The following is a 25,737-nucleotide window of genomic DNA, read 5'->3' as shown; positions in this document are numbered from 1 at the left end:
GGTTGAGAGAAATGCTTGGTACGCCACAGCTACTTTGAACCAGAATATATATTTCGACGAATACAAAGTACCATGAAGTAACTGGGTTGTTAGAGGCCCAAAGCCATACAAGGACAGTTTGTCTTAGTGTAGTGCCTGTTTCTTAAGACATGCATATCAACATCTAGAGGGTTGCCATCAAAGAGTACACTGGCGATGTGTGAGCCACATTGATGCTGTCCTGCAGGGTCTGATTGTGAGCAACGGCTGCGATACCACCCGGTACCAATATTACGCACTGCCAAGCTGTCAATGCCAAGGCCTGTGTAACATACGTACGCGACTGCTGTAATAACCGCTGCGTCATCTTCCTCCTAATTGGTCAGCAGACGTATCCCTCTCGGACTCTCCAATGAAAGTGGCTGTGCGGGGTAAGTGGCTTCGAAGACGGCAAGGATCGGCTTGACGCCCCACCGCTGGAACCAGTGGCGAGGCGCGGCAGTCCCTGTTTGCCTTGGCGCCTGAGGCGTCTGCCGGCTGAGCCACGATTGAAAGACTCGACCGCTGACGCTCGTCCTCAGTGTCTCATCCCTTCAACCTTGCTTCGCCAACCCCTCCTCATCGCCTGGTGCGCTCCTCTCATCCGGATCCCCATTGCAAAGTCGTCATGCGGGACTTGCCACCATCGACTTGCCAGGAATTATCATGATAGCGTCGTTCCTGAATCTGACACCGGAGTGAATCCTGGGGGTGGTGTTATCGCTGCTGGAGCCCGGCGGAGCATGCGACCAGACCATGTCTGGAGGCCGGCCACTCAACCTGTACAATGTATACTTACGCATCAAAGGTGCGATAGAACCTTTTTCATACTTGTCACATCCGCTAACGGTTTGTCGTCCTAGACCGCTACTGGGCTGCTCGCCAGCCCGGCTCTCCTCCAAATGCGCACGCCCGACCGACTCACCCGACCGGATGGCGCCCGATCCCCCTACGTCCCACCTACCTCACCCTCATCGCGTGTCTTATGTTATTCCTGTTGATAATCCTCGAAGCCTTGAGTCAGTATAGCGAACGGACCGGCGGACTTCGCTTTTTCGAGGATACCGACGATCTCACCAACTTCGAATCGTTTGCCTACAACTACATCCCCGTTATCGTCGCTCTCGTGCTTGCTACACTATGGTCCTTTATCGATTTCGATGTACTGCGTTTGGAGCCGTACTTCCAGATGGCTCGGCCGGAAGGCTGTCCGGCCACCGTCCTGTTCATCAACTACAACTTCGGACAGAGCTTCATCACACCGATAGCGTCTGCGAAACGGCGGCATTGGCTGGTACTTTCGGTTTCGCTGGTTACGCTCCTTATTCGCATATTTCATCCGGCGTTGCAAAGTTCTCTCCTCGAATTACGGGAAGTCACAACCATCTCGGATGAAAAGATGAAAACGTGGTCCAAGTTGGTGGACTTATCGACACAGGCTCGCTGGTTCGCGGCCCAGGAGAATAGCGAAAGCAGCAACTTCGAAGCCTACTTTACCGACAGTACCGGCCTTCAACAGACCCGCTCGGGGCAGTTTGCCGTTGGACCGGTCCAGATTCCCACGGATGACCGGCGAGAGACAACCGTTTGGTCGCTCAATCAGACAATTTACTGGACCGAGCTGGACTGTCAGGATTTGTTTACCAGCAACTTTTCTGTTAGCCACAACGAGACGGAGTCCTGGCTATATTGGGATGTACAAAACGTACCGATTACTGGCCTGGGCGAGAAATGTACATTGGATTTTTCCTACGACAACGTGCTCTTTCCGAACGTCGATTTCTTGCAGGTCCGATATTGGGAACCGACGTGGTCTGATACACCGTTCACTGGCGCAGAAAGAGCCTTCGTACCCGACGGCTGTGATTCGATTGATCTTTACGGTGTTCTACTATCCGTCAATTCCTCGTCTTTTGGTGAAAATGCCATTAGCAGTGTGGGCGACGAGCTGACATCGTCGGCCACCATGTTTGCTTGCAACATCGAGTACTTCAAAGGCGAAGCGGAGATCACCATGCACGCAAACAGCTCGATCACGAACGCTAAAATCTTCAACGGGACCACGCAGGAACTCACGCAGGAAGAGTTCAACATTGACTCGTTCCAGAGCTTCCTAGCACATCGAGCCCTGTATACCAGCGACATGCTCTTCATCACGACAAATGAGACTACCGGAGAGCGAACGCTGACAGAATTGCCCGTAATCAGTCAGTATGTCGGCGACACTGAACCCATCCTAGTACTCGACTCGTCCAAGACCATGAGCTCGGACGAATTGACGGCCAAAGTTACAAGAGGGGTCAAGCAAACGTTTATTCTTACAATGAGTCGCTTGTTCAATCCCGATGTCTCGCCTACCACAACAGCTGCGCTTCGTTCGACAGGCCAGGTTTCGCTCGCGATAGTCGCGGCCGTTGCCCGTTGCGCAGAGACTGTCTTAGGAATTGGCACCATTCTCACCCTCATCCTGCTACGATATTACCACAAGCGGCCAAATATCCTCCAGAGCGATCCGGGCTCCATCGGCGCGATGTGCAGTATGTTGACTGATGTGTTTGGATTCAGTAATGTTCTCGCCGACCCGCGTGCCGGCTTCCATCAGTTCTCGACACGCCAACTTCGTCGTCTATTCCGAGATTGTAGGCTGCAATGGTACCACAGCCCTCTCGGAAGCCGCCTCGAGATTGTCACGCATGATGGTGAGTACCTTTCCTTGTTTGGAAGTTCCGTTCTAACCCGTCTAGGCAACCCGGTACGCTTAGACGAACAAACGCGAGTACGGGCGGACCCTCGGCCTCATTTCCTCGTCATCCCAATCTTTATCCTTGAATTTCTGCTCCTCGCCGCAGTCATCGTTTTGATGAGCCTTGTCATCTCGACCTTCGCCAAGCAGGGCGGCTTCCAACATCTCAATCAGTCGAGCTCGAGTTTCCTCCAAGTGGTTTTGTCGTTCCTTCCGTCCGTTGTGGCCTCAGCGGTTGGCGCGCTCTGTACATCAATTCATCGGAACTTGAGCGTTCTTGAACCCTGGGTTCACCTTCAACGTGGTATGGCAAGTGTAAGCACGTCATTGACCATGAACTACTCATGCCAGAATCCGTGGACCGTCTTACCGAAAGCCGCCAAGAACCGGCATGTCCTCCTGGGTCTGATCTCAATCGCCTGCATCGCCAATACCGTGCTCACCACAGTTGCAGGTGGGCTGTTCACGCAGCAGCTTACCGAATCAGCTACGGGGACCGACACCCTCTACGCAAATTACAGCCATTCCGTGTTCCGCCAGAACGACTTTGCCGCCGACTTTACTGAGTATGACTTGATCCAAACAAGCATCACCAGTGGGGTGCCGTTGCTTTCCTGGACTAGCTCAAACCACTCCTTTGCTCCCATTGAAATTCGCGACCCCGACCAGGACTCGACCTACAGCGCAACGACTTTGGGCGTCGGGGCAGATCTTGACTGCCGAATTCTGTCCATTCCGGATAATCTGGTTTGGCGAGACGATGGCCCGTACTGGACCTACCACCCGACCCGAGAGCCGGAGCGCGAGTGCTGGGTCAAAATGACCCCGCCCCATGATCCAAACGATAGATATGCCCTGTCGATCAACTTCTTCTCGCCGATCGCGAAGGAAGAGACGGACATTTGCCAGACGTCGACGGTGCTTGTTGTGGGCCGATGGAATTACACCGCAGCGTCCGGTATCACCAACAACAACACGGTTGCCCTGCACTGCGAACCGGACCTCTTGCTCCAGAACTTTTCAATTGTATTTGACCATAAAGGTCAGATCCTCGAACACTGGCAGGTCCCGGACAGCACGATAACATCCGGCAACATGTACGACAACGCGACGATCAGTCTGGGGCAGTTCAACAAGGTCTTTGCCGCCATCCCACAGAGCTTCTACGGCGCGTCGAACGATACAAGCTCAAACTACGTCTCGTCTTACGACTGGGCTGGTTTCCTGGTTGCTCTCCTGTACAAGCGAGACATCACGCCCATCACGCGCCTCGATCCCGACCGGTTGATGAACCTCTCGCAGACTGTATATCAATGGGTCTACAGCACATACTTTTCCCTCTGGAGGGAGATTTATCTCTTGCCCCTCGACGAACCCATTGTGGCCGAGAATGCCACCGTTATATGGAGTGCCTGGCGGATGGAGCCATCGGTATCCTCGTTGGTCATTGCCATGACGATCATCGGTCTCGACACCATCGTAGTCCTGATTGTCTTCGGCACCCGGCGCGGTAGATTCAAAGGACCTCGAATTCCCCGATCCATCGGCTCAATCATCCCATGGATCGCCAACAGCCACATGATCCACGACTTCGACGGCACCTACGGCTGGACGAATGCGCAACGACAGACGCACCTCGAGCGCCTTAAAAAGCGATACACGTTCCGCATGTTCCTGCGCGAGGACAACGAGTGGCGGTACGCCGTTGACGAGGAGCCGCCCGTGGCCGCTACAAAGACGACGCCCCCTTCTGACACAACGACTGTAGCAGCGAAGCCGCCGGAGGAAATCGAACTCAGCGTAATAGAGAATCGCGAGACGCCGCCGGGGGAAACGCCGCCTGAGGTTCGGGTTGAGGGTCAGATTGCGCGGCCGGAGACCCCGCCCCCGGATTATGAGGAGGAACCTCCACCTCCGGCTGTGGCTGTGGCTCCGGCTGTGGCTCTGGCTCTGGCTCCAGCGACGTCTGAAAGAAATGAGCCTGAGACTCGTGAGCAGGACTCGCGAGCTACGTGATATGACTTGACTGTATATAATAGACATGTGAGAATAGGAATGGATCTTGCATCGGTATTCGCGGTTGTTGTTCCCGTACTTGGTATCGTCCTATCTTCCGTCTTTGCCTACTCGGAAGGCACAGGTTCACAGGGCGTAACAAACCCAGTTCTCCGCTTGAGGAAACTTGTCCATCATGTCTGACCGTGTCCGGATTTCTACCGGCCATGTGCCTGAGGAAATTGCGATGCCCTTTAGGAACGAGGCTTTCACCAACAAGGGCCTTACGTATTATGAACTTAACTTTGAGAGTCATTATCACCACGCTACCAGGTGGTGTGCAAGAAACAAACTTTTCTCATGACTTTAAGTATTCCCAACCTGCCTTGTAGACGTTTGCTGCACTTGTCTAAAGCTTTAGCATGACTTCAGGCGTAGCATACCGCTGCCCCGACATGGGGTTGTACGTCCTAACAGCAGGCCAGATCAACCGCCACCAGCCCTAACCCTCTACAAGGCCCCGCCCTCGAAAGGCTCCAGAGGCAGGCCCAAAACAATCGGCTTGCTGGCCCGCTTGCCCCTCGAGCTTCTGCACGAGATCCTGCTCAGGATCGACGACACCAGCCTCAACAAGCTCCGCCTCGCCAACAAGAGAGCTCGCTGCCTGGTCGAGTCCCTCCCCGCATACGCCCTGCTCCGGACCCACGCCCTCGAGACGCTCCGCGCAATGGACGCAGCGCGCTGTTCCTCCTATTTCCCCATCGGCGCCCTCTTCACCGAGTTCTGCCACCCCTGGTGCCGGACCTGCCGCGAATTCGGTCCCCCCCTGTACCTCCCCACGCCCACGCGCTCGTGCTGCAAATGCAACGCCCTCCGCCGCGAGTACCAGCCCAGCCTGGCGACCGATCTCTTCTGCAGGTACGCCCTGTCGCGTCGGGAAATCAGCACCATCAACGCACAGCCCCACCTCCCCCTCATCCGCACCACGTCGAATTGCCCCCCCTGCCGCCTGACCCGGATCGCGGACTCCGGGCAGGCCCTGGCGCTGGCGGTGCGCATCCACGGGAGCTACGAGGCCGTGCAGCGCGCCGCCAGGGAGCGCGAACATTCCGCCGCCAGGGAGTACGAGCGCAGATTGCGCAGATGGGAGGAGACTCAGCTGATGGAATGTACGTTCCCGGCTCCGCGCCGTCCGCGCCGTCCGCCGCACGAACGGGCCGCAGGGCGGAGAGACGAAGATGCAGAGTGGCGTCTCCGCGCAACGGTCGCGCTGCCGTACTTTGATCGGAAGACACGGATCGTCGAGACGGGGGTGTACTGCCGGGCATGTACGTACCATTGGGAGGAGGGAGAAGCCGATGACTGGCAAGCGGGGCCGTTGGTCTTTCATCCGCATCCGCCAAATCGCGAGGCCAGATTCCGGGCATTCTTGGAGCGGGATATCCCGGCGCATTTTGCTGTCTGTGGGAATGTGGATCGGGGGTATGATTTTTCACAGAGGGATCCGGACAGTTGTCCCGGTCGGGAGCTGGATGGGGAGGACTTTTTTGTGTTTCCTGGGGATGGCGATTGATCCATGGACTGGTAGGGTGTCGGATGGAGGAAGACTGCAACTCTTCTCTTCACAATGGGCAATGTTTACATCCGTTTGGCTGCTTGATAAGTACCAAAGCCTACGGTAGCTCAGGCGGCCTGCCCAGTGCCCTCTAACAGCATGGATCAGCTCCTCTCTCTCCTCCAACCCAACACTACCTTAATCCTAACCATATGTGCCGGTATACTCCGACGGGTCACATATCGCAAATTTAGGTTGCGGGATGCAGTGGGCGGACGGTGAGGAACCGCGGCTATTTCTGAGATGTCCCGGGATGTTGTCGATGAGACCTGGATAATTTACCCTCCTCCCGTCGAGGTCGTCGGGGTTGGAGACTTGATTGTCTGTCAATTATCAGCAAGGGGATGCCGTAACTTGACCAAGAGTATTATATGCATATGGTACGTGTGGAGGCGTATGTAGTCCATCATTCCCTGACACCTTGCAACCCTTGATAGCATGCGGCAAAGCAAGCCTGCGGTACATGAAGACTAGGTCCATTACAACTCGCATCAAAAGTCTGCTAGATATACTATACCTATCCACCATACCGCTCAGCGTGCGGAAATAAGGCAAGCTAAATGGCCTACAGTGACATTGGGCAACTTATCGGACAGTTCGTGCCTGCCTAGAATGCGTCGGGCTTTCTGGATCTCTAGGACAGGCATAGAAGGCACATATCTTTCGATATTTATATCCCAAAATATGAGACCGAAATATGAATATGAATTGCATAATCATCCAAGTATTATCGCTCAAATTCCACTTGCAAACAACGCGGAAAGGAACACAATAAACGCAATAACTCAGTAGGAAGAATCAAGACTATAAGTTTAGCCATTGAGCTCTACATCAAGGTGCATCCCCCGCCACCACCTTGGCCTTGGTCACCCGCACTTGTTTCTGTCGTCGAACGAGCTTTCTCAAAGGCCTCTCCAAAAGCTCGGTACTGCGATTCGGCGTCGTCTTCTGTAGGGGTCGCTATCTCCGACATCTCGGTAGAGAACTCCGCGTCTGGGTCAACATCCCCTCCATCCCCTCGCAACTCGTTCAGAACCTCGTTTAAAAACTCATTGTCCCCTCCCTCTGTCAAATCACTTTCGGTTAAATCCCGAGCTCGCCAATAAAAGCCTCTTTGACGCCCGTATCCGACCACAACCGGCAGGTCACCCAGCAACGTGACAAGGACTTCGACACCGTCATCTGTAAGGCGAAGCGGCGTCACGCGAATGATCGCGATAAACATGCCAAGGGCTCGGATGAGATCCCATAACATGGTCAGCAGGCCTTCTACCAGCCTGAACGGGAATGTGACCACATCGATAATGGCAGAGACGGCCGAACTAATCCAGTCAAAGCCCCCTGAGCCGGCGTTCTTGATTGCGCCGGGATTTGTCAGCGCAAGTTGACCTTTGCTATCAAGGCGCCCAGCACCGTATGTCAGTGCATTGGTGATGACGACTTCATTGTATTTCATCTGCAGATGCTTCCCGGCAGAGGTAGCGGGAAGAGGGACATGCCTGCGCAGCTCCTGCACAATGAGAGGGGGTATGGTGTATTCCTTATCCTTAGGATACAGTCTCCCAATCATATCGCGGGCATTAGCTCGCCTCTCTGCCTTTTTCTTTTTGATATGCAGGTATTCATGCGTCGGCTCCCCGTCCTCGTACACGCGGCCGTGGTAGTAAACCGCCGCGCCGCGTTCAATGAACGGCGCCCATTTCTTATCCTTGATCTCTGTCGCATTTTCATCATGCCGGTTCATTGAACGGGTTGTCGTACATTCATCCCACAGTGTGATGACAAATGTAATGAAGGGTGAATACTCAAGCCCACAGAAGTGCTCCAGGAACCCGACTCGAGGGCCCGCTGACAGTCGTTGGAGAACTGAGTGGTCGCTGGATGGACGAAGAGGACACCAGCGTATGTCACCGAGTCTTTTGTGGCGTCAAGAAAGCGACCTATCTCGCGAAGAATGTCGGCGTTGTTGCCGCCGGTTTCGTTGAGCCCGGGGGTGTCGACGAAGAGGTAGAACTCGCCGTTGATGTATGCGTGGCCGAGGTGATACTCTTTTGTCACTGGTGACAGAGGAGGCACTCGTCAGCGATCTGGGTCAAGGAGTATGTATTTGAGAACAATGTTCCAACAAACCTGGGTCAATGCCGTTTGCTGAATGTCCCTCCTGTCCGGTCAGGTCTTCAAACAGGCTCGACTTGCCAGATCGAAGATGCCCAAGGAGGATAATCACTTTGGTGTCACTCTGCTCATGTTAATGTGCGATCTATGATCTGGAGGTTGGACCTGGTGCGTACCTTTCTCAGCGCGTATCGCAGAAGCGCCCTTGTCACGCGCTTCTGAAACGCTTCACGGGTTTCAGACTTGGGCTTCGGGAGTGGAATGCTAGACGCCGGAGTGGGAGCCATGATAAACAGATTCAAGTGATTGACTGTTGTTTAAGGGCCGACAGATTTGCTGTTGATTCTAAGATGGAAATTGGAGTGCGCGGGGACTCACGCAATTTATGTCTGGCATACTGTCACACCTGCGAGGCTGCCATACTGCAGCGGCAAATTGAGGGCCTATCAGCAGATCCTATTTGCCGCTGCGCCAGCAAGGCTGTTTCCATGGCGAGGCTATGTTCTCAGGTTGAAGGACAGGCGAAGAACGATTGGAGTAGCTGTTGTTTTGGGCTGAGAGGGAAGGGGAAGATAAAGCAACAGCGACACGCCGCACTGCGGCGCAGGAATTGATAGGGAACGAGCACCCCATTTCTACCATCTGGCAACTAGACCTCAAGGCTGCGGTCTTGTTATTTTTGGACTGTTCAGGGTTGGAACTGTCCGATGCTGATTGGATATCTGACTTCAGGTGCTGTCAGAGCGAGCATCTCATTAAAATGTATGGCTCTGGTCTATGGAGAAGCAGTCTAACTCCCCATTACATGTGAAGATCAGTTGAGGACGCGGAATCCGGTAGACCAGGACAAGTACTTCACTTCCTGCTAGTCCAGCTATCCATCGGTCTGTCATAGACAACCTAGCTGGGCGGGTAAAGACTTCAGCCAAGAAGTCCATGCTTTGTCTATACCGATACCCATGGATACCCTAATCTAATCCAAATCCGTCCCCATGGCCACCCCCCTCGCAGCATCCAAGTCCCCCTGCAACCTAGCCATCTTCCCCTCAACCCTCTCCACGCAATCCGGACCAAGCGGTAACCTCAGCACCTTCCCCTTAAGACTCCCCGCCTCCCCAGTCCCAGTGACAACCTCAAACACCCTCCGAACCGCCTTGGCCGGATCCCCCCTCTGCCTCCCCTGCGCAGCCTCAAACTTCCCCAGAACAACATCCACTGGCCCACCAATATACGGCTCCGAAAGCGGCACCTGCGTCTTCTGCACAGCAGACAGAAAATTCGTCCGGAACGCACCAGGCTCAACAATCAAAACAGAAATCCCAAATGGCTCGACTTCCCGCGCCAACGCCTCGGACAGCCCCTCGAGCGCGAACTTCGACGCCGCATACAGACCGCACGCTGGCTGGGCGTCCTGCCCCGCAACACTGCTGACGTTCACGATGGTGGTATCCCCGCGAGCGCGCAGCGTCGGCAATAACGCGCGGATCAACCGCAGGGGGCCAAAGAAGTTCGTTTCAAGCTGCGCGTGGGCTTCGGCGTCGGAGATGTCCTCGACCGCGCCGAGGAGCGAGTAGCCTGCGTTATTGACGAGGATGTCGATGCCGCCGGAGAGGGCGTTTGCTTTTTCGACGATGCCGGGTACGATCTCGGGCTTTGTGACGTCCAACTCGAGGATTTCGCCGCCTGCGCTTTTGATTGCTGTGACAGCAGTGGAGGACTTGGAGGCGTTTCGCACCGTCCCGATGACTTTGTGGCCGCATTCGAGGGCGAGGAGGGCGAGGTCCAGCCCGAAGCCGGAGGATGCGCCGGTGATGAACCAGGTTGGGGACATGGTGTGTTGATTGGGGATGTGGTGAATAGATGGATTGTATTTGGACTGCAGTTGGGAATTGAAGGCTCTCTATATACCTCCACGATGGAGATAAGGGCGCGGGATTTGTGCAGTTAATTCCGCTGTCAGCGCCACGTGGGGGCCAGCCCGGGCGTTACGAGGCTCTTACCCTATTTGGTAGGAGTCTCTTCTGGCATTTCAATTTTGGAGAAGCCCTTGCGTCATCCAGTTTAGCGTGAGTCACATCGTGGGGACTGGATGTATACCCCGCATGGTGCTCTCCAGGCGGACCGAGACCGTCCAGCAACTGTAAGTCTTCTAGGTAAGCATGACCAGCCTGCATTCCGATGACGATTGGACTTCCTCGAACAACTACGATACCTTGCAGCATCTGGAAGGATGAGCTGGAGTGGGCAGCGGGGTATAATGTTAGACGACCAGAATTGAGGCTCGGGATTGCCGGACAAAGCCCTGATCACGGATTTATGATCCGGGGCTGCGATAGCAATGCGGACTGCGGAGTATATATTTCTATCGAGTCTCACATACTCCGTATGATCGATAATCGGCAGTGGTGCAATCAGATGTTTGTGAGGCGTCAAGTTGGCTGATGTGATGAGATTCATGGATGCTTGTAGCTAGACTGCAGGTGTAGTTCGGAGTACAGTAGAGTTACTCAAGATTTGAACCTCGCTGGGCGTGGTATGTAGGGCATTCCATCGAGAGCCTGAGCTTCAGGGAATTGAAATCCGAGGATAATTCCGGCTCTGTACTTTGTACACCTGCATGGTGCACCGCATACGGCATTCCGTGAAGAGAAAAAGCAAAGAGCAGCAGTCTCCACAGCGCATGAGTCGGGTTTGCTCTGCAGCTGCTTCACCGCTAGTCCTGGCGGCCGTTTTTTCAGTCTCTCAGATTCAGGTTCAGGTTCAGGGTCCGGCTTGTTTGCTCACCAGGAGTTTTGACATTCCGTGTGGCAGGCGCCGGACTCCTCAGAGCATAACCCTGAGTATCGGCGATGGACGGGGCTATTGAGCCTGGATGGTCTGGATTGATGCTGGCGGGGCCACTTTAAAGCCTGGACTGAAGCTGAAGCCTGGCAAATGCAATGGCCTACAGTTCAGACAGATCTGGGGAAAGCGTCCATGAGACTGGAGAATGAGAGTAGGTATGCAATTGACAAATCAATGGCAAACAATCCAGAACGTAATGGGCAAACCTTGTTTGATCTCATTCCTGACCATTCCGGATGAACAAGTTGAACAACAGAGAGCAGAATAGCCCTAGTTGGAGCTACCGGACTATCTCCTCCACGCCATCGATTATACGGAGTATCCCCAAAAGTCCTGCTCCTTATCATGCAGATCAGCTTCTTTGTGCGACTTCTTAACCTTGGACTTGTGACACTGGCAGTGGCTCCAGCATCTTTCCTGCTGTCCGTGCCGATTCCCCTACATCTCATCCTTGTCGAGCAACAATGGCCACCCCCGTCACATTCATCTTCGAAGCCCTCGAGTCCGCCGGCAAAGCCTGCGAGCAGAATGAAGCCGCCTCCTGCTATCCTATCCTGTATACCAATCCTGATTCCCCTATATTCAATCCTTGTCAAGCAAGAATAGCTACCCCCGTCACTTCCATTCTCGAGCCCTTGGTTTCCACCGGAAAAGCCTACGAGCAGGATGAAGGCGGCTCCCGCGAAGCCCTGATCGACCGTCAAGCAACAATAGCCACCCCCGTCACTTCCATCCTTGAATCCCTGGCGTCCGCCGGCAAAGCCTACGAGCGGAATGAAGCCGGTTCCCGCGAAGCCCTAATCGAGCTTGGCCGCGCCCTGGTGACACAGCTCGAGATCCCGTCCGAGTTCCTGCAGCGCACATTCTGGGCGGAGGTGAGTCTGCCCTGCCCTGCAGGTCCATCAATATCAATATGCAATCCTTCCGTCTACCCCCCTTCCCAAAAGGCCGTATACCACTAACAAGCTTTGCCCATCCAGCCCGCCCAATCCGCCATCATCCGCATAGCCGTCGACACGCACCTCTTCCAGCACCTCCGCGCCGCCGGGCCACACGGCCTGACACCACACTCCCTCTCCCAGAAAACGGGAATCGACGTGCCCCTGCTCTCCCGTCTAGCGCGCCACCTGGTCGCAATGCACCTCCTCGCCTTCAGAAACGGGACGTTCCGCCCAACACCGCTCTCAAACGGCCTCGCGGAAGAAAACTACCAGCACAGCATATCCTTCTGCTACGATACGGCCCGGCCATCCTTTAATAACTTCCCAGCCCACTTCAAGAGCCGCGCGTATACCTCTCCAGAACTGGGGAGCTTAGACGGACCCTTCCAGGACGCGCACGCCTCACCACTCCCCTTCTTCGAGTGGCTGGTCGCGAACCCGCCGAATCAGACGCACTTCGATTCCTTCATGAGTGCGTATCGCGCGGGGAAGAGGAACTGGTATGAGAGTGGGTTTTATCCCGTGTCTGAGCGCCTGATCGCGGGATTTGATCCCGCGATCTCGGACGTGCTCCTCGTTGATGTGGGCGGCGGGCGCGGGCACGACGTGCTGGGCTTTGCGGCTGCGCACGCGGACCACCCGGGGAGAATCGTCTTGCAGGATCGCGAGGCCGTCATTGCGGGCGTTCTCTCCACAAGCAACAGCAACAGCAACAGCAACAGCAACAGCAACAGCAATCCAGACCAGCAACTCCCCTTCACAGCCCTCGCGCATGACTTCTTCACGCCCCAGCCTATCCTCCACGCGCGCGCATACAGTCTGCACTCAATCCTGCACGACTGGAGCGACGAAGACAGCATCAGGATCCTACGGAACCTTGTCCCCGCGCTGAAGAGGGGGTACTCGCGCGTCCTGGTGAACGAGATCGTGCTCAGCGAGGAGAAGCCCACGCTGGCGGCGACGAGCATGGATCTGATGATGCTGGCGCATTTCGCGGTGCGCGAGCGCACGGAGCTCGAGTGGGCGCGGATACTTGGCGCTGTTGGGCTGAGGATTGTGTGCGTTTGGGCGTTTCCGGGCGTTGCGGAGAGGGTGATTGAGGCGGAGTTGGTGTGAGCGTACCTACCTAGGTTGGTTGGATAGTTTGGGATAGGTGTGGTGTAGGCCGGGGGGGTTGGTGGTTTTGAGGGTGCAGGGGGTAGATGGATGGGTTGGGTTGGAGTCTGCTTTACTGGTTTTGATTGCGTGTATTATTGCTTGCTTGGGTTTCGTGCTCTGTAAAGCCCAGCTCTACCTAAACTAGGGTGATTGGTGATAAGATGAAGCTGGAGGTGCACACTGTACAAAAGTACCTGTCGGTTTTCGGGATGCAGTATCCATGTAATGAGATCGTTCCAGCATACCCCCGGAACTTGAACGTTAAGCCAATTCGCACGACAAGGGAACCCTGTACAAGCTTGATTCCATCAATGTCTAGGCCGAGAGGTACGGTGCTGCCATACCTAAGGTACCTGCTACGGGGTACTAAACTAGGGACTCACTCGACAGTCCCGTCGCCAGCATCGACTCGGCCAAAAGGCAAGAAAGATCGGAATGAAAGGGCGGTAGTCAAGCGTGTCAATAGTTCAGACTGTAATGAGTCCATCTTGGAGCTATCTTGGAAGGTTGGGGTACTTCGACTGGAGGCGAGGATCAACGCCTTCAACTTTGATCAAGTCAATAGTACGTATGTAGTTACCCGTGTGTTTGTAAAGAAGTGATACAGCCAAACTGTCACCAGCCAAGCCCATGATTGAGTTTGGCGTGCAGGAGGCCCAAGAGGCGGAGTTTTTGTTGGCCATTCCCACCCGGCGTTAGAAGTCCGCTCAGCACGGGACACGGTCGCGTGCATGCAGAGCTGGAGGAAAGGTAAATCAACAGCCAGGCAGCCAGGCAATTTCCGGAGTAAGGTCGTAAGTTGATAACCCGACCCTGACTCGCAATCGAGGTCTTCAGAGTTCAGACAGGGATCCCGATCCTGCCGGCTAAGGTCCTCGAGGTCCAAGGGCCAAGGCTGCAACGAGTTTCCGGGCCAAACGCGCAAAGGCAAACTAACTATGGAGCCAGCAGCTCCATCTCATTTCAAGCCCTGTTTTCAGATTGGGCCCGATTGATTGGGAAGCTTACGGCCCGCAATGGAGCCCTCGCCCAATGTTCACTATGTGGACCAAGCTACTGACCGTCTCATACAGAATACCTAATCTTCTCCAATGTTTGGGCTTTTCTGCTTGAAGAATACCCCTTTATGTCTTGGACCTGATGCCCCATGGCCGATTATTGTGACTCTGGTATTAGTAATAGGCATGCAGGTGGCGTTGACCAGTGCTTGTCGAAGGAAAGGCTGGAGGAAGCAGGTCCAATTTCAAGCACCTGGAAAAAGCAATATGGATGCCAACAAATTACCTATTGCGCTGTTTGCAGACTGCACGGGCTGACCCTGCAGGAGGCAGCCTGAACCGGATTGATGTGCTGTGACTGCAACAACAAACTGGGCTATGACTTTTCTTTTCGTCGGGTCGGCCGGATTATATCTGCAATCAGCATCCCGTTGTCATTCTCCATATCTCCGCCCTCAGCCCATCGTCAATCCAATCTGGGCTGGCCGTGCCAGCACCGCTTCCGACATGGCCACCATAACCACCGACGTCGACTTCACCCAGAACCGGCAGGCAGAGGTACACGTCGTCGGATGGGTCTTTACGGGGATTGCGATCGCAACGGTGGGCTTGAAGGTCACGGCGCGGCATCTGGTGCACCGGCTTGGGTGGGATGACTTCTTCATCTTCTTTTCGCTGGTGTGTTTGCCCTGCCTATCTACCAATGTTCCATCCACCCCATGACGGCAACGCTGACAGTACCAACCAGGCCCTCAGCATCATCGCCGCAGCGCTGGTCTCGTACTCGGTAACCCTCGGACTCGGCCGCCATACCGCCGCGGTGATCGCGGAGCACGGGATCGAGAGGGTCAGCTTGACGTCCAGGTGGCAGATACTAGGGTACCCGTTTAACATCGGTTCGTCTCCTCTCATCCATGTACCGCCATCCCCATGGACTAGGCACTAAAAGCAGTGGTCACGGCCAGGCTCCTTCTCCTTCCCCAACATCTCCATCGCAATCCTGATAAACAACCTGCTGGACCCAAACCCCCTGCGCTCGCGCCTCCTCCTCGGCATGTCCATCATGCAAGTCGTCTTCGCCATGGTCTCCATCTTCCTCATCTTCCTGCAATGCAGACCCACATCCGCACTATGGGACCACACGATCGACGCAACCTGCTGGGACGAGCGCATCTTCTACGACTTCAGCTACTGGGTCAGCGCGTACACGACCATGACGGACATCATCCTAGCGATCGTGCCGATCCGCGTGTTCTGGAAGCTGAAGATGCGCCGGTCCACCAAGGTCGGCGTGTGCGTTATGATGGGGCTCACGCTGCTCAGTGCGATTGTCACGATTGTCAAAGCGACGTATTTGCCGCTGTTTACGGATCGGCTGGACCCGTGTATGTCTCCTGTCCCCGGCTTGTCACTTCTCCGAGAAGATATAGATGGCGTGGCTAATGTAATGTCCGCAGTGTACAACGTCACCCCCCTCGTCATCTGGGGCCTGATCGAGCAGAACGTCGTGATCGTGGCCGCGTGCATCCCGACCCTCCGCCCGTTCTTCAAACGGGCGTTTGAGTCCCGCGCCTCCTCGCATCGATCCAGATCGAAGTCCTCCTCCTTCGGGTCCGGGTTCAAGCTGTCCTCGACGCCGCGGGCGAAGCGGTATCTCACGGACACGGAACTGCTGCAGGAGACGCAGGTCGAGACGGTTACGCATCGCGATGCCGGATTGGTGGTCGGGCTGGGCTTTGATGTCGAGGCGGGCAGTCAGCGCAGCCATTCGTCGCAGCTGGGGATCTGGCAGACGAGGGAGGTGATTGTGGAGAGTGATGAGGAGGAGGAGGGCAAGCGGGCCAGGGAGATGAAGAGCGTTGTGGCGCCGAATTTGAGATGATTCTCTTTCCTCTTCTTTTTCTTTCGGGTCCGTGTACTATACCTACTAAATCATGACTGGATGACTATATGTTTACTTTGATGGCCTCGGGGCTTCTCCTACCGAGATCCCCGCACTCTTTCCCATGGATTTAAACGTCACTCCCTCATTTTTATCATGCATCCTGCAACCTCGCAATGGCAGACTCAGAGCAGGTTAATGTCCTTCTCTACGGCCTCGGAGCGTACGTGCCTTCCCGTATCATATTGACCCTGCTGGCTAACTCCTGCAGCATCGGCTCCTTCTACGCCTTCATCCTGCACCGCTGCGACCGCGTCAAATTGACCGTCGTCGCGCGCTCGAACTATGACGCCGTCGTTAAAAATGTACCTCTCTTCTACTCCACCGCATTACAGAGAATCCCCATTAATGAAAGCCAGGGCATCACAATCGACAGCAAGAACCACGGAAAGCATACATTCCGTCCGGACCGCGGTGCGTCATCCCTCCTCCATCTATAGCACTACATCCATGCATACATCAACGGCGATAGTCGATGCGCTCCAGCACCCCCAGAAAGCACGCGCAAACACTGACGTGCGTGCAGTACTCCGCACCCCCTCCGAATCCTCCTCGCACTACGACTACATCGTCTGCGCGCACAAAGCCATCGACCCCCACGGCGCCATCCTCCCGCTCGACCCAGCGATCAGCGAGAAAAGCACGATCGTGATCCTGCAGAACGGCGTCGGCAACGAGGACCCGTTTCGGGAGAGGTGGGCCGGCGTCACCATTATTTCGGGCGTTGTATGTCCATGTCCATGTCCATGTCCCCCCGGCCGCATGAAGCCCTCCATCCGTGATCCAATCTATATTCTCTATGTCTAGATGCGGGGACTAATGCCAGCAACGCACGCAGGTCTGGGTCGGCGCCTCCCAGCCGTCTCCGGGGGTAGTAGTCCACACGGGCTCCGAGCACACAGAGCTCGGGCTGTTCGCGAACGGCACGCTCGATCGCGCGCTGGAGGAATCGCGCCTGAACGCGTTCGCGTCCCTTTTAACAGCTGGCGGGACACATCTCTCTGTATTTGAGGATATCCAGCCGCGGCGCTGGGAAAAGGTCATTTGGAACGTCGCGTGGAATGCCATCACAACGCTCACAGACCAGGACGTGAATTGCTGGCTGGCGTCGTCGCCCGATGCGATCCCCTACACGCGCCGGCTGATGGGTGAGGTTATTGCCGTTGCGAGGGCTTGCGGTGTGCATGTGAAGGATGGACTGGCGGATGGTCTTATTGCCAAGGCACGGGGGCTGGGCGAGCTCAGGACGAGCATGCAGGCGGATCGGGAGGCGGGGAGGGAGATGGAGATTGAGGTTATTCTGGGCGTGCCGGTGAAGAGGGGACGGGAATTGGGGGTTGATACGCCGTGTCTGGAGGGGCTTTATGTGTTGCTTAGGGCTGTGAATGGGCGGATACAGCGGGCTGAGGGGGGGAAGTAGGGCTTCTTACCTAGTAGGCTTCGCATACTTCCGTGGTGCAATCCAGCATTAACCTACCATAGGATGGTAGGTACTTAGTGGAAGCCTTTAGTAGCGGTGTCCTTAGGAGATGGATCCATGGTTGATACCAACGGCATGCAAATAGGGTATGTTGCAGAACGATGCCCCCGCCCCTGTATACCGCAAAGCCCCAAAAGAGGCACGAATTCGTTGCTGTTTTCATCGGCTTCTTCTTTAGAAACAGTGCGGCCAGATATGTCGGCTCGAGCTGGCAGGAGACCCTTTAACAGTCAATCCGGGGGTCTAGACAGGCGTTTCACAGCAGCCCTGCTGACTGGGTAATATAGGATTATGTCTACCATGTCAAACATCCAGGGGTGGACCTCTATTTCAACCCTCTAGCCCAGGGAGGTTACAGTTGCACTCATCAACATTGAAGCATTATACTGGTTCTGTATTGCAAACTGTAATATAAGGAGGAAACGCGCCCGCGTTGGCGTCAACAGTCCGGACCCACTCACCCCTCATTCTTACGGGAATTTTGGAGCTTTTTTTGAGGATGACAAGTTGAGACGATTATGGATCGTAAAGAAAACCATACAATTGGGCATCAGTGCCTCCTTCCTCCTCGGGCTCCTGTAGACGGCGCTACTTGAAGGAGCTGAGTCGGGTGAGTTAGGTGATTTATATCTATTATCATCCGCGTACCTATTGATCCGAGAAGCGCATGGGATGTTGGAGATATGGTGTTGATTCTGGGGCAAGAGCCACGACGACTGGATCGGTACTTGCCCACGGCTGAGCAGCGGACGTTCACCACGCAGCTCTACTAGGATCCGCGGTCTGCAACAATCATCCGATAGGCGATTTGCATCTGTTGAGAGGTCCGTGCAATCTACACGGTCTGTGTTAGTGGGTATCGCGAGGATTGATAGAAACTTGAAACATACATTCTCCGGCTTGAACGGCTCGAAATGATTACCCCGAGTCAGCAGGACCTCGATCTCGCGATTGAGCAACAGCCCCCACGCATGGTTATTCTGGTCTCGCGCAGCCCTATCCTCGAGGAATGGATAGGCGGTGCCACAGAGACCCGTGGTGTCGAGGACATCTTCGCATTGGACCATCACGTATGGGATCGACTGCGTCAACGTCCAGGTTGGCGTGCGTGCATCGGCCCCAACGGCGTCGACCTCCACGAGCGCGTACTCGGCAAGCAAACGGGCATGGCTCTCGAATTGCGAGGCCAGGATCGACCGGGCGGTCTGGCTGTTCCTCCGGCTTGCTGATCCTGCATCGGGCAGCCTCGAAGCGTTGGAGTTGGAATTCGAGCTGGAGGTAAGCAGATAGTCGATGACGCGCGATGGGAGGGGGTCGTGGTCTACGGGGCAGGGTGCATCGACCAGGATCACGCCGCGCACTCGAGGTCCTTGGCCCGCGGACAGCAGCTGCCGGGCCACTTCGTGAGCCAGTACCCCGCCGAATGACCAGCCTGGATATGGGATTACGCAGTCAGTAAGTCTGTTCTAGGAGCCCTGGAGGGCGTGAGCGCCAAGGGCAGTGGAGTAGGGTGTCCATACCTCCCAGCACTACTTCCCCTCTCTGTGTTTGTGATACTATTGATGCAGCGTAATGCGTCGCCATCTCGACCAGGCTGCGAGCCCAGTGCGGGCCTGCCGCCCAAGTTGGATTCGCAATGCCATACACGGTGCAATTGGCGGCGCCGAGGTTTCCGAGCCCTTTGTATACGCCCACTGTCCCGGCCCCGTCATGGAACAGGAACAGCGGGATGCGATCCGCTGAACCTCGGGATAGAATGTCTATGTACACAGGTGGGAGAGACCTGGGCTCTGACGCCGGCGTCATGTTGCCGGGACTGGACCCGGTTGTTAGGGTTGTTGTTGTTGGCGGCGGCGACAACGGTCGCATTGGAGAGGGTTGAGTATGGAGCTGGCGCTCCAGGTCTGACAGCCGCCAGTTCGAATTGATTGTTTCCGGTGGAATGCCATGTCCCAGTCTGTGTGCAAGGGCTTCGGACAACTCGATTGAGAGCAGAGAATCGACACCGAGAGAGTGGATCGGGGTATCTGGAGTTATGTCACGTTCTGGTACGCCGGTGATTGCATGGAGGGTGGAAGTCAGCACATCGAGGAGTGAGGGTTGAGGAGACGACTGGACTGGCGGGCCAGGGATCGGCTGTCTACCCGTTTCCTCTGCGTCACAATTGAAGGATGCTTGGGGCGGATCTTGCACATTTGAGCTACCTGCCAGATGCACAGCACGCTGCAAATCTCGGACAGTTTGGGCACCAATTACCCGCGCCGTCTCGACCTTTGCGTGTGGGAGGACCTGGGATATTTGCTCACTCAGCTCCAGTCTCATCAGCGAGTCGATGCCCAGTTCCGAAAGCGACGAGCCGGGTGTGAGAGCTGGTAAGGGTATTTCGCAAATCTGGGCTACAGCCTGCAGAAGGGTGTAGTCCACATCCGTATGCCTTGCATGCACAGGACATGTCCCACCCGCTCTGGACTCAGCGTTGGCACGCGGAGAACCAGCTGCAACCCGCTCCAGGTGCCGTCGGAAAGATACGAGGTTCAGTTTCTGGAAACTCATCCCTTCCACTGCTGCCACTACTTGACCCTCGCTGTTCATGGCATATGCCTCCCCGACCAGCACCCCTGCGCCGGACGGAAGAAGACTGCAGTAGATACTGCATTGCTGATGGGTCCCAATTTGCTCAGTGAGCATCCGACAGGCTGCGACCTTGCTACATATATAGGCTTCGCTCGGTTCAGCCTGGATGTTTGCGACAAACCCGGCTGCATGCAAGAGTGTATCGACAAAGACAGGCGAGGCGCCTCTCTGCATGCGTACGGGCTCGACAGGAGACGAAAAGGTGCCGTGTGCTTCTAGACTGCCTTCCACGACAGTAAGCTCTTGCAAGGTCTGGTAAATGTCCGAGTAGGCGACAACGCGCGGGAAGATGACGTTGTAAATCATTCGCGTCTGGAAATGGTTCTTTTGGTTGCGTTGTGCATGGAGATGACTGAGTTGGCGTTGCACGTAGGCCGCCTTCAGATTCAAATACCCCTGCGTCGCTGCGTGGGGTTCGTATGCAACTCGCCCGGAGCAATGGGACACCGCACTGTCGTCTCGGGCTGTGTCCATGGAGTGGAAGCTGAAATTCCGGGCATCGATCGGGGTGCTAGGATCTTGCGGGAGACCTTGGGGAGAACCAGGGCTCTCTAGCATCAATTGGATCACTCTTCCAGGGTCCGTGTCAGTATGCAAGAGAGGCCGCGAGAATACCATTTCCTGGACCACGGGCAAATACTCCCGCGGTCCGCGTGCGAGAGGGTCAACCGTGCTGGCTTCAATAAGCATCCCATGATAGACGGACGCCGGGCACAATGCATGGCCTCCAACCATATGTCCGGTTATGTACCTTGCCACCGCGGCAACACTGATCTTTAGGCGCAAGACGGACGGATCTTCGCGACTTGGCAGGACATCTTCGAGCAGATGGAATGCCAGTGGGGGGTCGCTAGGCGGCGGAGGGTGTCCATCCAAGTCAGCCCCAGACCGCTCCCTATATGGGATATATATGGCGCTTTGCTGGAACGGATAATAGGGCAAATCAATGAGCTTTGCATTGGTGCCGGCAAATACCTGGCGCCAGTCGATGTCGCGGTATCGCACGGCCAAAGCGTTGAGAGAACTACACATGGTGACCCAGGGATCCTGGCTCCTTCGCAGCGATGGCAGAAAGAGAGTGTCCAGCCCGGAACCTGAAAACGCACTCTTCAGCAGGGGAAGCGTGAGGGGCGAAGGTCCGATTTCAATGAAGCTCGGGCGACGGAGATCAGCATCCTGCGAGATGGACAACAGCAGGGCCTCAAACTGAACCATGCCGCGGGTCTGGTTGACAAGATATTCCGGGGTTAGATCGCGAAGCTGCAGCTCTCGTCCAAGATAGGAAGAGCCCATGCGGAACCTGGCTGGACGGAACAGTAGATTGCCGCAGAACTGTTGCAACGGCTCCAGCATCGGGTCCAGGGCTGCGGAGTGGAAGCCCATGGGGACATCCAGGCGCTTGCAGCGACGGCCGTCGCGTTGGAGCCTTGCGGCCAGCCATTCGAGGTCGTTTATACCCCCTGAAAGAACCAGCTCCGTTGCACCGTTGAGGCAGGATATCTCCCACGAGGCGTGCACGCCTTCCGGGGGGCTTGGGAGGGCGTGGTATTCAGCGACGGAGAGGTTGCATGCGAGCATCCCCGTGCGTCCCATCTCGCACTTTTGGGCCATCAATTGAGCGCGGAACGCCACGAGCGAGAGTGCGTCACGCAATGAAAGAGCACCACTGACGGCCAACGCAGCATACTCGCCCAGACTAACAGAATGAGCCCAGCTCGAGGGAGACAGGAAGGGCGGACTTACCTGTGCCCAAACACAAAGTCTGGCCGAACGTTGAAGGAGAGCCACAGGCAAGCCAGGCCGTACTCGACAACAAAACACGAGAGCTGGGTTAAGATCAGCGCGTCTTTCGCACTGACACCTCCAGAGGCGTAGGAGTCCTGCAAGTATGGCGTCACTCTCCACGGACCGAGAGACTCGAGGATCGCGTCACACTCTTCCACCGCTCGCTTGAAGACCGGTGCGGTTGAGAGAAGAGCCTTGCCCATGCCTGGATAGGACCCGCCTTGCCCGGAGAAGACGAAGACCACCGGCCGTTGCTCTGCCGGAGACGTATCGGTCGCGATGCTCCCACGTTCCAGGTTCCTCAGAAGGTCCTCTGCGCTCTGGCTTACCAGAGCGATTCGATGACTGTACGCCTGTCGTCTGGCAGTGGCTGTGTAGCAGAGATGTCCCAGTTCCACGGCTGGCGTACTTTGAAGCATTCGAATCAAGTCAAGCCGGTACCGCTCGAGGGCGTCGGGGGTCTTGGCTGAGATGCAAAAGTTGTATGCTGCTCGTCCTGTACCGCACTCGCGGCCTTCCACTTCCAACGGTGGTTCCTGGATGATCAGCGCGCCATTCGACCCGGCTGCGCCAAAGTTGTTGAGTAGGGCTCTTCGGGGGCGTCCTGCCGTAGACAGCCACGGCAACTCCTCTGTTGCGACACGGAGATTCCTGCATTGAGACGCAGATAGAACGGGACTCATTGCGCCAATCCCGACCTGCGCGGTAATCTTGCATTTGGACATCATGAGCAAGATCTTTGCCAGGCCCGCCGCACCTGATGCCGCTTCAGCGTGGCCGATATGGGCCTTGATCGAGCCAAGGTGAACTGTCTCCTGTTGCCTCGAGCTCTGGCGCCCGCCAAACACCGACGCGATGCTGGATATCTCCGTCGCATCGCCAGCCTAGAACTAACATTCAGCATTCGTCTCCCATGCCAGGGGGCAGGCGCTGCGACAAACCTGGGTTCCGGTCCCGTGAGCCTCAACAAAGGTGATCGACCCCGGCCGATATCCGGTTCTGGCAAGCAATCGCCTGAACAGCTTGGCCTGGGTCGGACCTTCCGGGTGGGTGATTGACCTGGCAGTGCCGGACTGGTTGACCTCGACTGCCTTGATTACGCCGTAGATGCGGTCGTCTTCATCGAGGGCGTCTTGCAGCCGCTTGATGACGAAGATCCCACATCCCTCAGCACGGCTGTAGCCATCGGCACCGGCGTCAAAGGCTTTGCACTGCCCTTGCTCACTCAGGAAATGAGCACGTGCGAGCCCGAGGAACATCTGGCTGTCTGTTAGATTCCGTTTACCGAGGGGGTGGCAAGGGGAGAGGCATGGAATGCATACGTCGGGGCTTGTAATAGCGTTCACACCTCCTGTGATTGCCGTCGCGCAGTCACCGTTCTGTAAAGCGCGGCAGGCCTGATGGATGGCCACTAGAGACGAAGAGCATGCCGTGTCGACCACCATCGACGGTCCACTTAGCCCAAAGGCATAGGAGAGCTTCCCGCTCAGGAACGCACGGAGGGTACCTGACGAGAGGGGGATTGTCAGCGGGTCGATGTTTTAGATTGGTTTGCCTGTGGGCTTCTGAGAGATCCATACCAGGCGAGTAGTAGACGTCTATATCGTCGGCCAGATTCTGGACGTAGTCGTCAGTGGCGGCGCCGATGTAGCAGCCGATGGCGTCTCTCTGGAAGCACGGCGTTGTGTCAGGGACATATCCCGCGTCATCAAGGGCGAGTTTCGTTCCCTGCAGCAAGAGCTTCTGCTGCGGATCCATCGACTTTGCTTCGCGGGGGGAGATATTGAAGAAGCCATGGTCGAAGAGGAAGGGGTTATCGAGGAAGTTGCCTGTGCGGGTGGACATGGACCGTTTGGATCGACTGTCAGAGTAGTCGCTCACCTTGAAGCGAGTCTCGGGGATCTGCAAGGCACGTTACGAGTCATCTATCGGGACAATCTGGCAGATAACACTCTATAGGGAGGGTACCTACCTCTTGCAAAGCACTCAGTCCGTTCTCCAACGTATGCCAGAGCTGTTCTTTGGTAGCCCCCAATGGGAAATTCACCGACATCCCTACAATCGCAAAGCCATCACTATCTGAAGGTGAGAGTTCTTCCTTGCCGCCGTCGACAATTCTAGGCGACTCTGAATCACTATCACCACCAGAGCACCTGGATGCATGCTTCAAAAACGAGTATGATCCAGGGCCAATGGCCATCATTGTTATATCTCCGGTACTACCAGAGCTGGATTTCTCTATATTCGCCCAGGCAGTTGCCCAGTTGGAAGCGTCGACCAGAATACCGCGCACAATATACTCAAGCAGCGAAGTGGCTAGCTGAGTCTGGTTGGTCAATAGCTGTCCATCTGTACCAGACCATAAGGGAGTCACTATGTCCGATAGTTCGGGAAATGCAATGGCTCGTTGTTTGGCATCTTGGAGAACGGCGTCCATGGCAGGCCGTTCCCGGCTGCCGCCGTGGTAAAGCGCAAAGATTTCCAGGGGCTCACACACAGCCCCAGACGGGATATACCCGTTGCGTAGCCGTTGCAAGAGTCGGCCGTTCCCAGTAATACTTAGCAATGTACGGCCAGAAACCCAGGAGAAGGAGCCCGAGGGGGCGGCAGCGCAGAACCCGCAGCGAGGGCGTTGGCGAGGGCAGAGGCCAGCACAGCGCCAGGCGGAGCGGGGGGAGGCGAGCTAGGGGGCGCGGGGGCTGCAGTTAAACAACAAGGTGGCCACTGCAAGATCGAAAGTTAGTATATTCAGCGGAGCGCCGGCGGACCGCCACCGGTCAGCAGCTGTTAAAGCAGGAAGGACTTACTAAATTATCACCCATGACCTTACTGTATATTTTAAAGGCGCCCATTGGGCGCAAGTTGTACTAGTTGTCGCCGTTGTCGCCGCCCAAAAACTGATTAAAATTAAAGTTCTTGAAACCAACGGGGGACTGGCGCAAAAAGGAGATCGGGGATGCCAAGGGCTTTTAAAGTTAGCAAAAACACCACACCGGAGGGGTTCCACAACTATACCGCAGTGGGAGTATAAAGGGTAAAGGTAGGGGCATTTTAAATTGCTGCAGTTGTAGCTAGGCGCTTTTTTTTTACTTACTAGGAAGCCAGGGCAGCGCCCGAAAGGGCTTTTTTTTTAACTATAATAAAAAAAGGGTGACTTTTTATCTAGCAAAAAGTTTAATAAGCTTAGGAGTTTATAAAACTATAAACTATGCTATAATTTATGCTTTTATACCAGGCATTATTAAAGCGCCGCCTTTCCCCTTTTGGTTATAAATAAATATTGTATTTTATTTAAAGTGCTATAAACAATAAGAATAAGACACCAAATTTAATGCGTTAAATAACACTTTAATAGAGTTAAGAATAACAATAATAAAGCTGTGTTTGGTATTAATATTAACAATAATAGTGGCGTTTTATTATTATCTTTTTTTAGTTTAGCGGCGGGTCGCGGACAACCCTTTAATTA

The 25,737-nt window shown here is 55.4% G+C and overlaps 8 protein-coding genes across 8 annotated transcripts; 4 read left to right on the top strand and 4 right to left on the bottom strand.

Moving 5' to 3' along the window:
- Nucleotides 1-774: 774 nt before the first annotated feature.
- Nucleotides 775-4,777, top strand: DSM5745_05804 (DUF3433 domain-containing protein; the record flags this gene model as incomplete). The annotated part of the gene is made up of 3 exons (XM_026747820.1): nt 775-826; nt 882-2,717; nt 2,763-4,777. 3 exons carry the CDS (start codon nt 775-777, stop codon nt 4,775-4,777), a joined length of 3,903 nt encoding a protein of 1,300 aa, XP_026603652.1.
- Nucleotides 4,778-5,258: 481 nt separating this feature from the next.
- On the bottom strand, nt 5,259-6,183 carry DSM5745_05803 (uncharacterized protein; the record flags this gene model as incomplete). Its single annotated transcript, XM_026747819.1, has 2 exons — nt 5,259-5,915; nt 5,971-6,183. The coding sequence occupies 2 exons, from the start codon at nt 6,181-6,183 to the stop codon at nt 5,259-5,261; spliced, it is 870 nt and encodes a 289-aa protein (XP_026603651.1).
- Nucleotides 6,184-7,197: 1,014 nt separating this feature from the next.
- DSM5745_05802 (uncharacterized protein) lies at nt 7,198-8,773 on the bottom strand (the record flags this gene model as incomplete). Its single annotated transcript, XM_026747818.1, has 4 exons — nt 7,198-8,219; nt 8,270-8,428; nt 8,502-8,610; nt 8,663-8,773. 4 exons carry the CDS (start codon nt 8,771-8,773, stop codon nt 7,198-7,200), a joined length of 1,401 nt encoding a protein of 466 aa, XP_026603650.1.
- Nucleotides 8,774-9,459: 686 nt separating this feature from the next.
- Nucleotides 9,460-10,317, bottom strand: DSM5745_05801 (SDR family oxidoreductase; the record flags this gene model as incomplete). Its single annotated transcript, XM_026747817.1, has 1 exon — nt 9,460-10,317. One exon carries the CDS (start codon nt 10,315-10,317, stop codon nt 9,460-9,462), a length of 858 nt encoding a protein of 285 aa, XP_026603649.1.
- Nucleotides 10,318-11,794: 1,477 nt separating this feature from the next.
- On the top strand, nt 11,795-13,387 carry DSM5745_05800 (uncharacterized protein; the record flags this gene model as incomplete). The annotated part of the gene is made up of 2 exons (XM_026747816.1): nt 11,795-12,205; nt 12,311-13,387. 2 exons carry the CDS (start codon nt 11,795-11,797, stop codon nt 13,385-13,387), a joined length of 1,488 nt encoding a protein of 495 aa, XP_026603648.1.
- Nucleotides 13,388-14,934: 1,547 nt separating this feature from the next.
- On the top strand, nt 14,935-16,309 carry DSM5745_05799 (uncharacterized protein; the record flags this gene model as incomplete). The annotated part of the gene is made up of 4 exons (XM_026747815.1): nt 14,935-15,105; nt 15,176-15,323; nt 15,393-15,812; nt 15,885-16,309. 4 exons carry the CDS (start codon nt 14,935-14,937, stop codon nt 16,307-16,309), a joined length of 1,164 nt encoding a protein of 387 aa, XP_026603647.1.
- Nucleotides 16,310-16,485: 176 nt separating this feature from the next.
- Nucleotides 16,486-17,789, top strand: DSM5745_05798 (ketopantoate reductase family protein; the record flags this gene model as incomplete). The annotated part of the gene is made up of 4 exons (XM_026747814.1): nt 16,486-16,532; nt 16,581-16,783; nt 16,842-17,095; nt 17,208-17,789. The coding sequence occupies 4 exons, from the start codon at nt 16,486-16,488 to the stop codon at nt 17,787-17,789; spliced, it is 1,086 nt and encodes a 361-aa protein (XP_026603646.1).
- An 829-nt stretch (nt 17,790-18,618) lies between these two features.
- DSM5745_05797 (uncharacterized protein) lies at nt 18,619-25,120 on the bottom strand (the record flags this gene model as incomplete). The annotated part of the gene is made up of 10 exons (XM_026747813.1): nt 18,619-18,684; nt 18,740-19,281; nt 19,370-22,179; nt 22,227-23,152; nt 23,210-23,527; nt 23,591-23,775; nt 23,849-24,170; nt 24,241-24,721; nt 24,762-24,967; nt 25,076-25,120. 10 exons carry the CDS (start codon nt 25,118-25,120, stop codon nt 18,619-18,621), a joined length of 5,901 nt encoding a protein of 1,966 aa, XP_026603645.1.
- Nucleotides 25,121-25,737: the final 617 nt, after the last annotated feature.

The sequence above is a fragment of the Aspergillus mulundensis genome (assembly GCF_003369625.1).
Source record: "Aspergillus mulundensis strain DSM 5745 chromosome Unknown scaffold_5, whole genome shotgun sequence".
Classification (NCBI taxonomy): Eukaryota; Fungi; Ascomycota; class Eurotiomycetes; order Eurotiales; family Aspergillaceae; genus Aspergillus; species Aspergillus mulundensis.
This window is presented reverse-complemented; position numbering and strand designations above follow the sequence as displayed.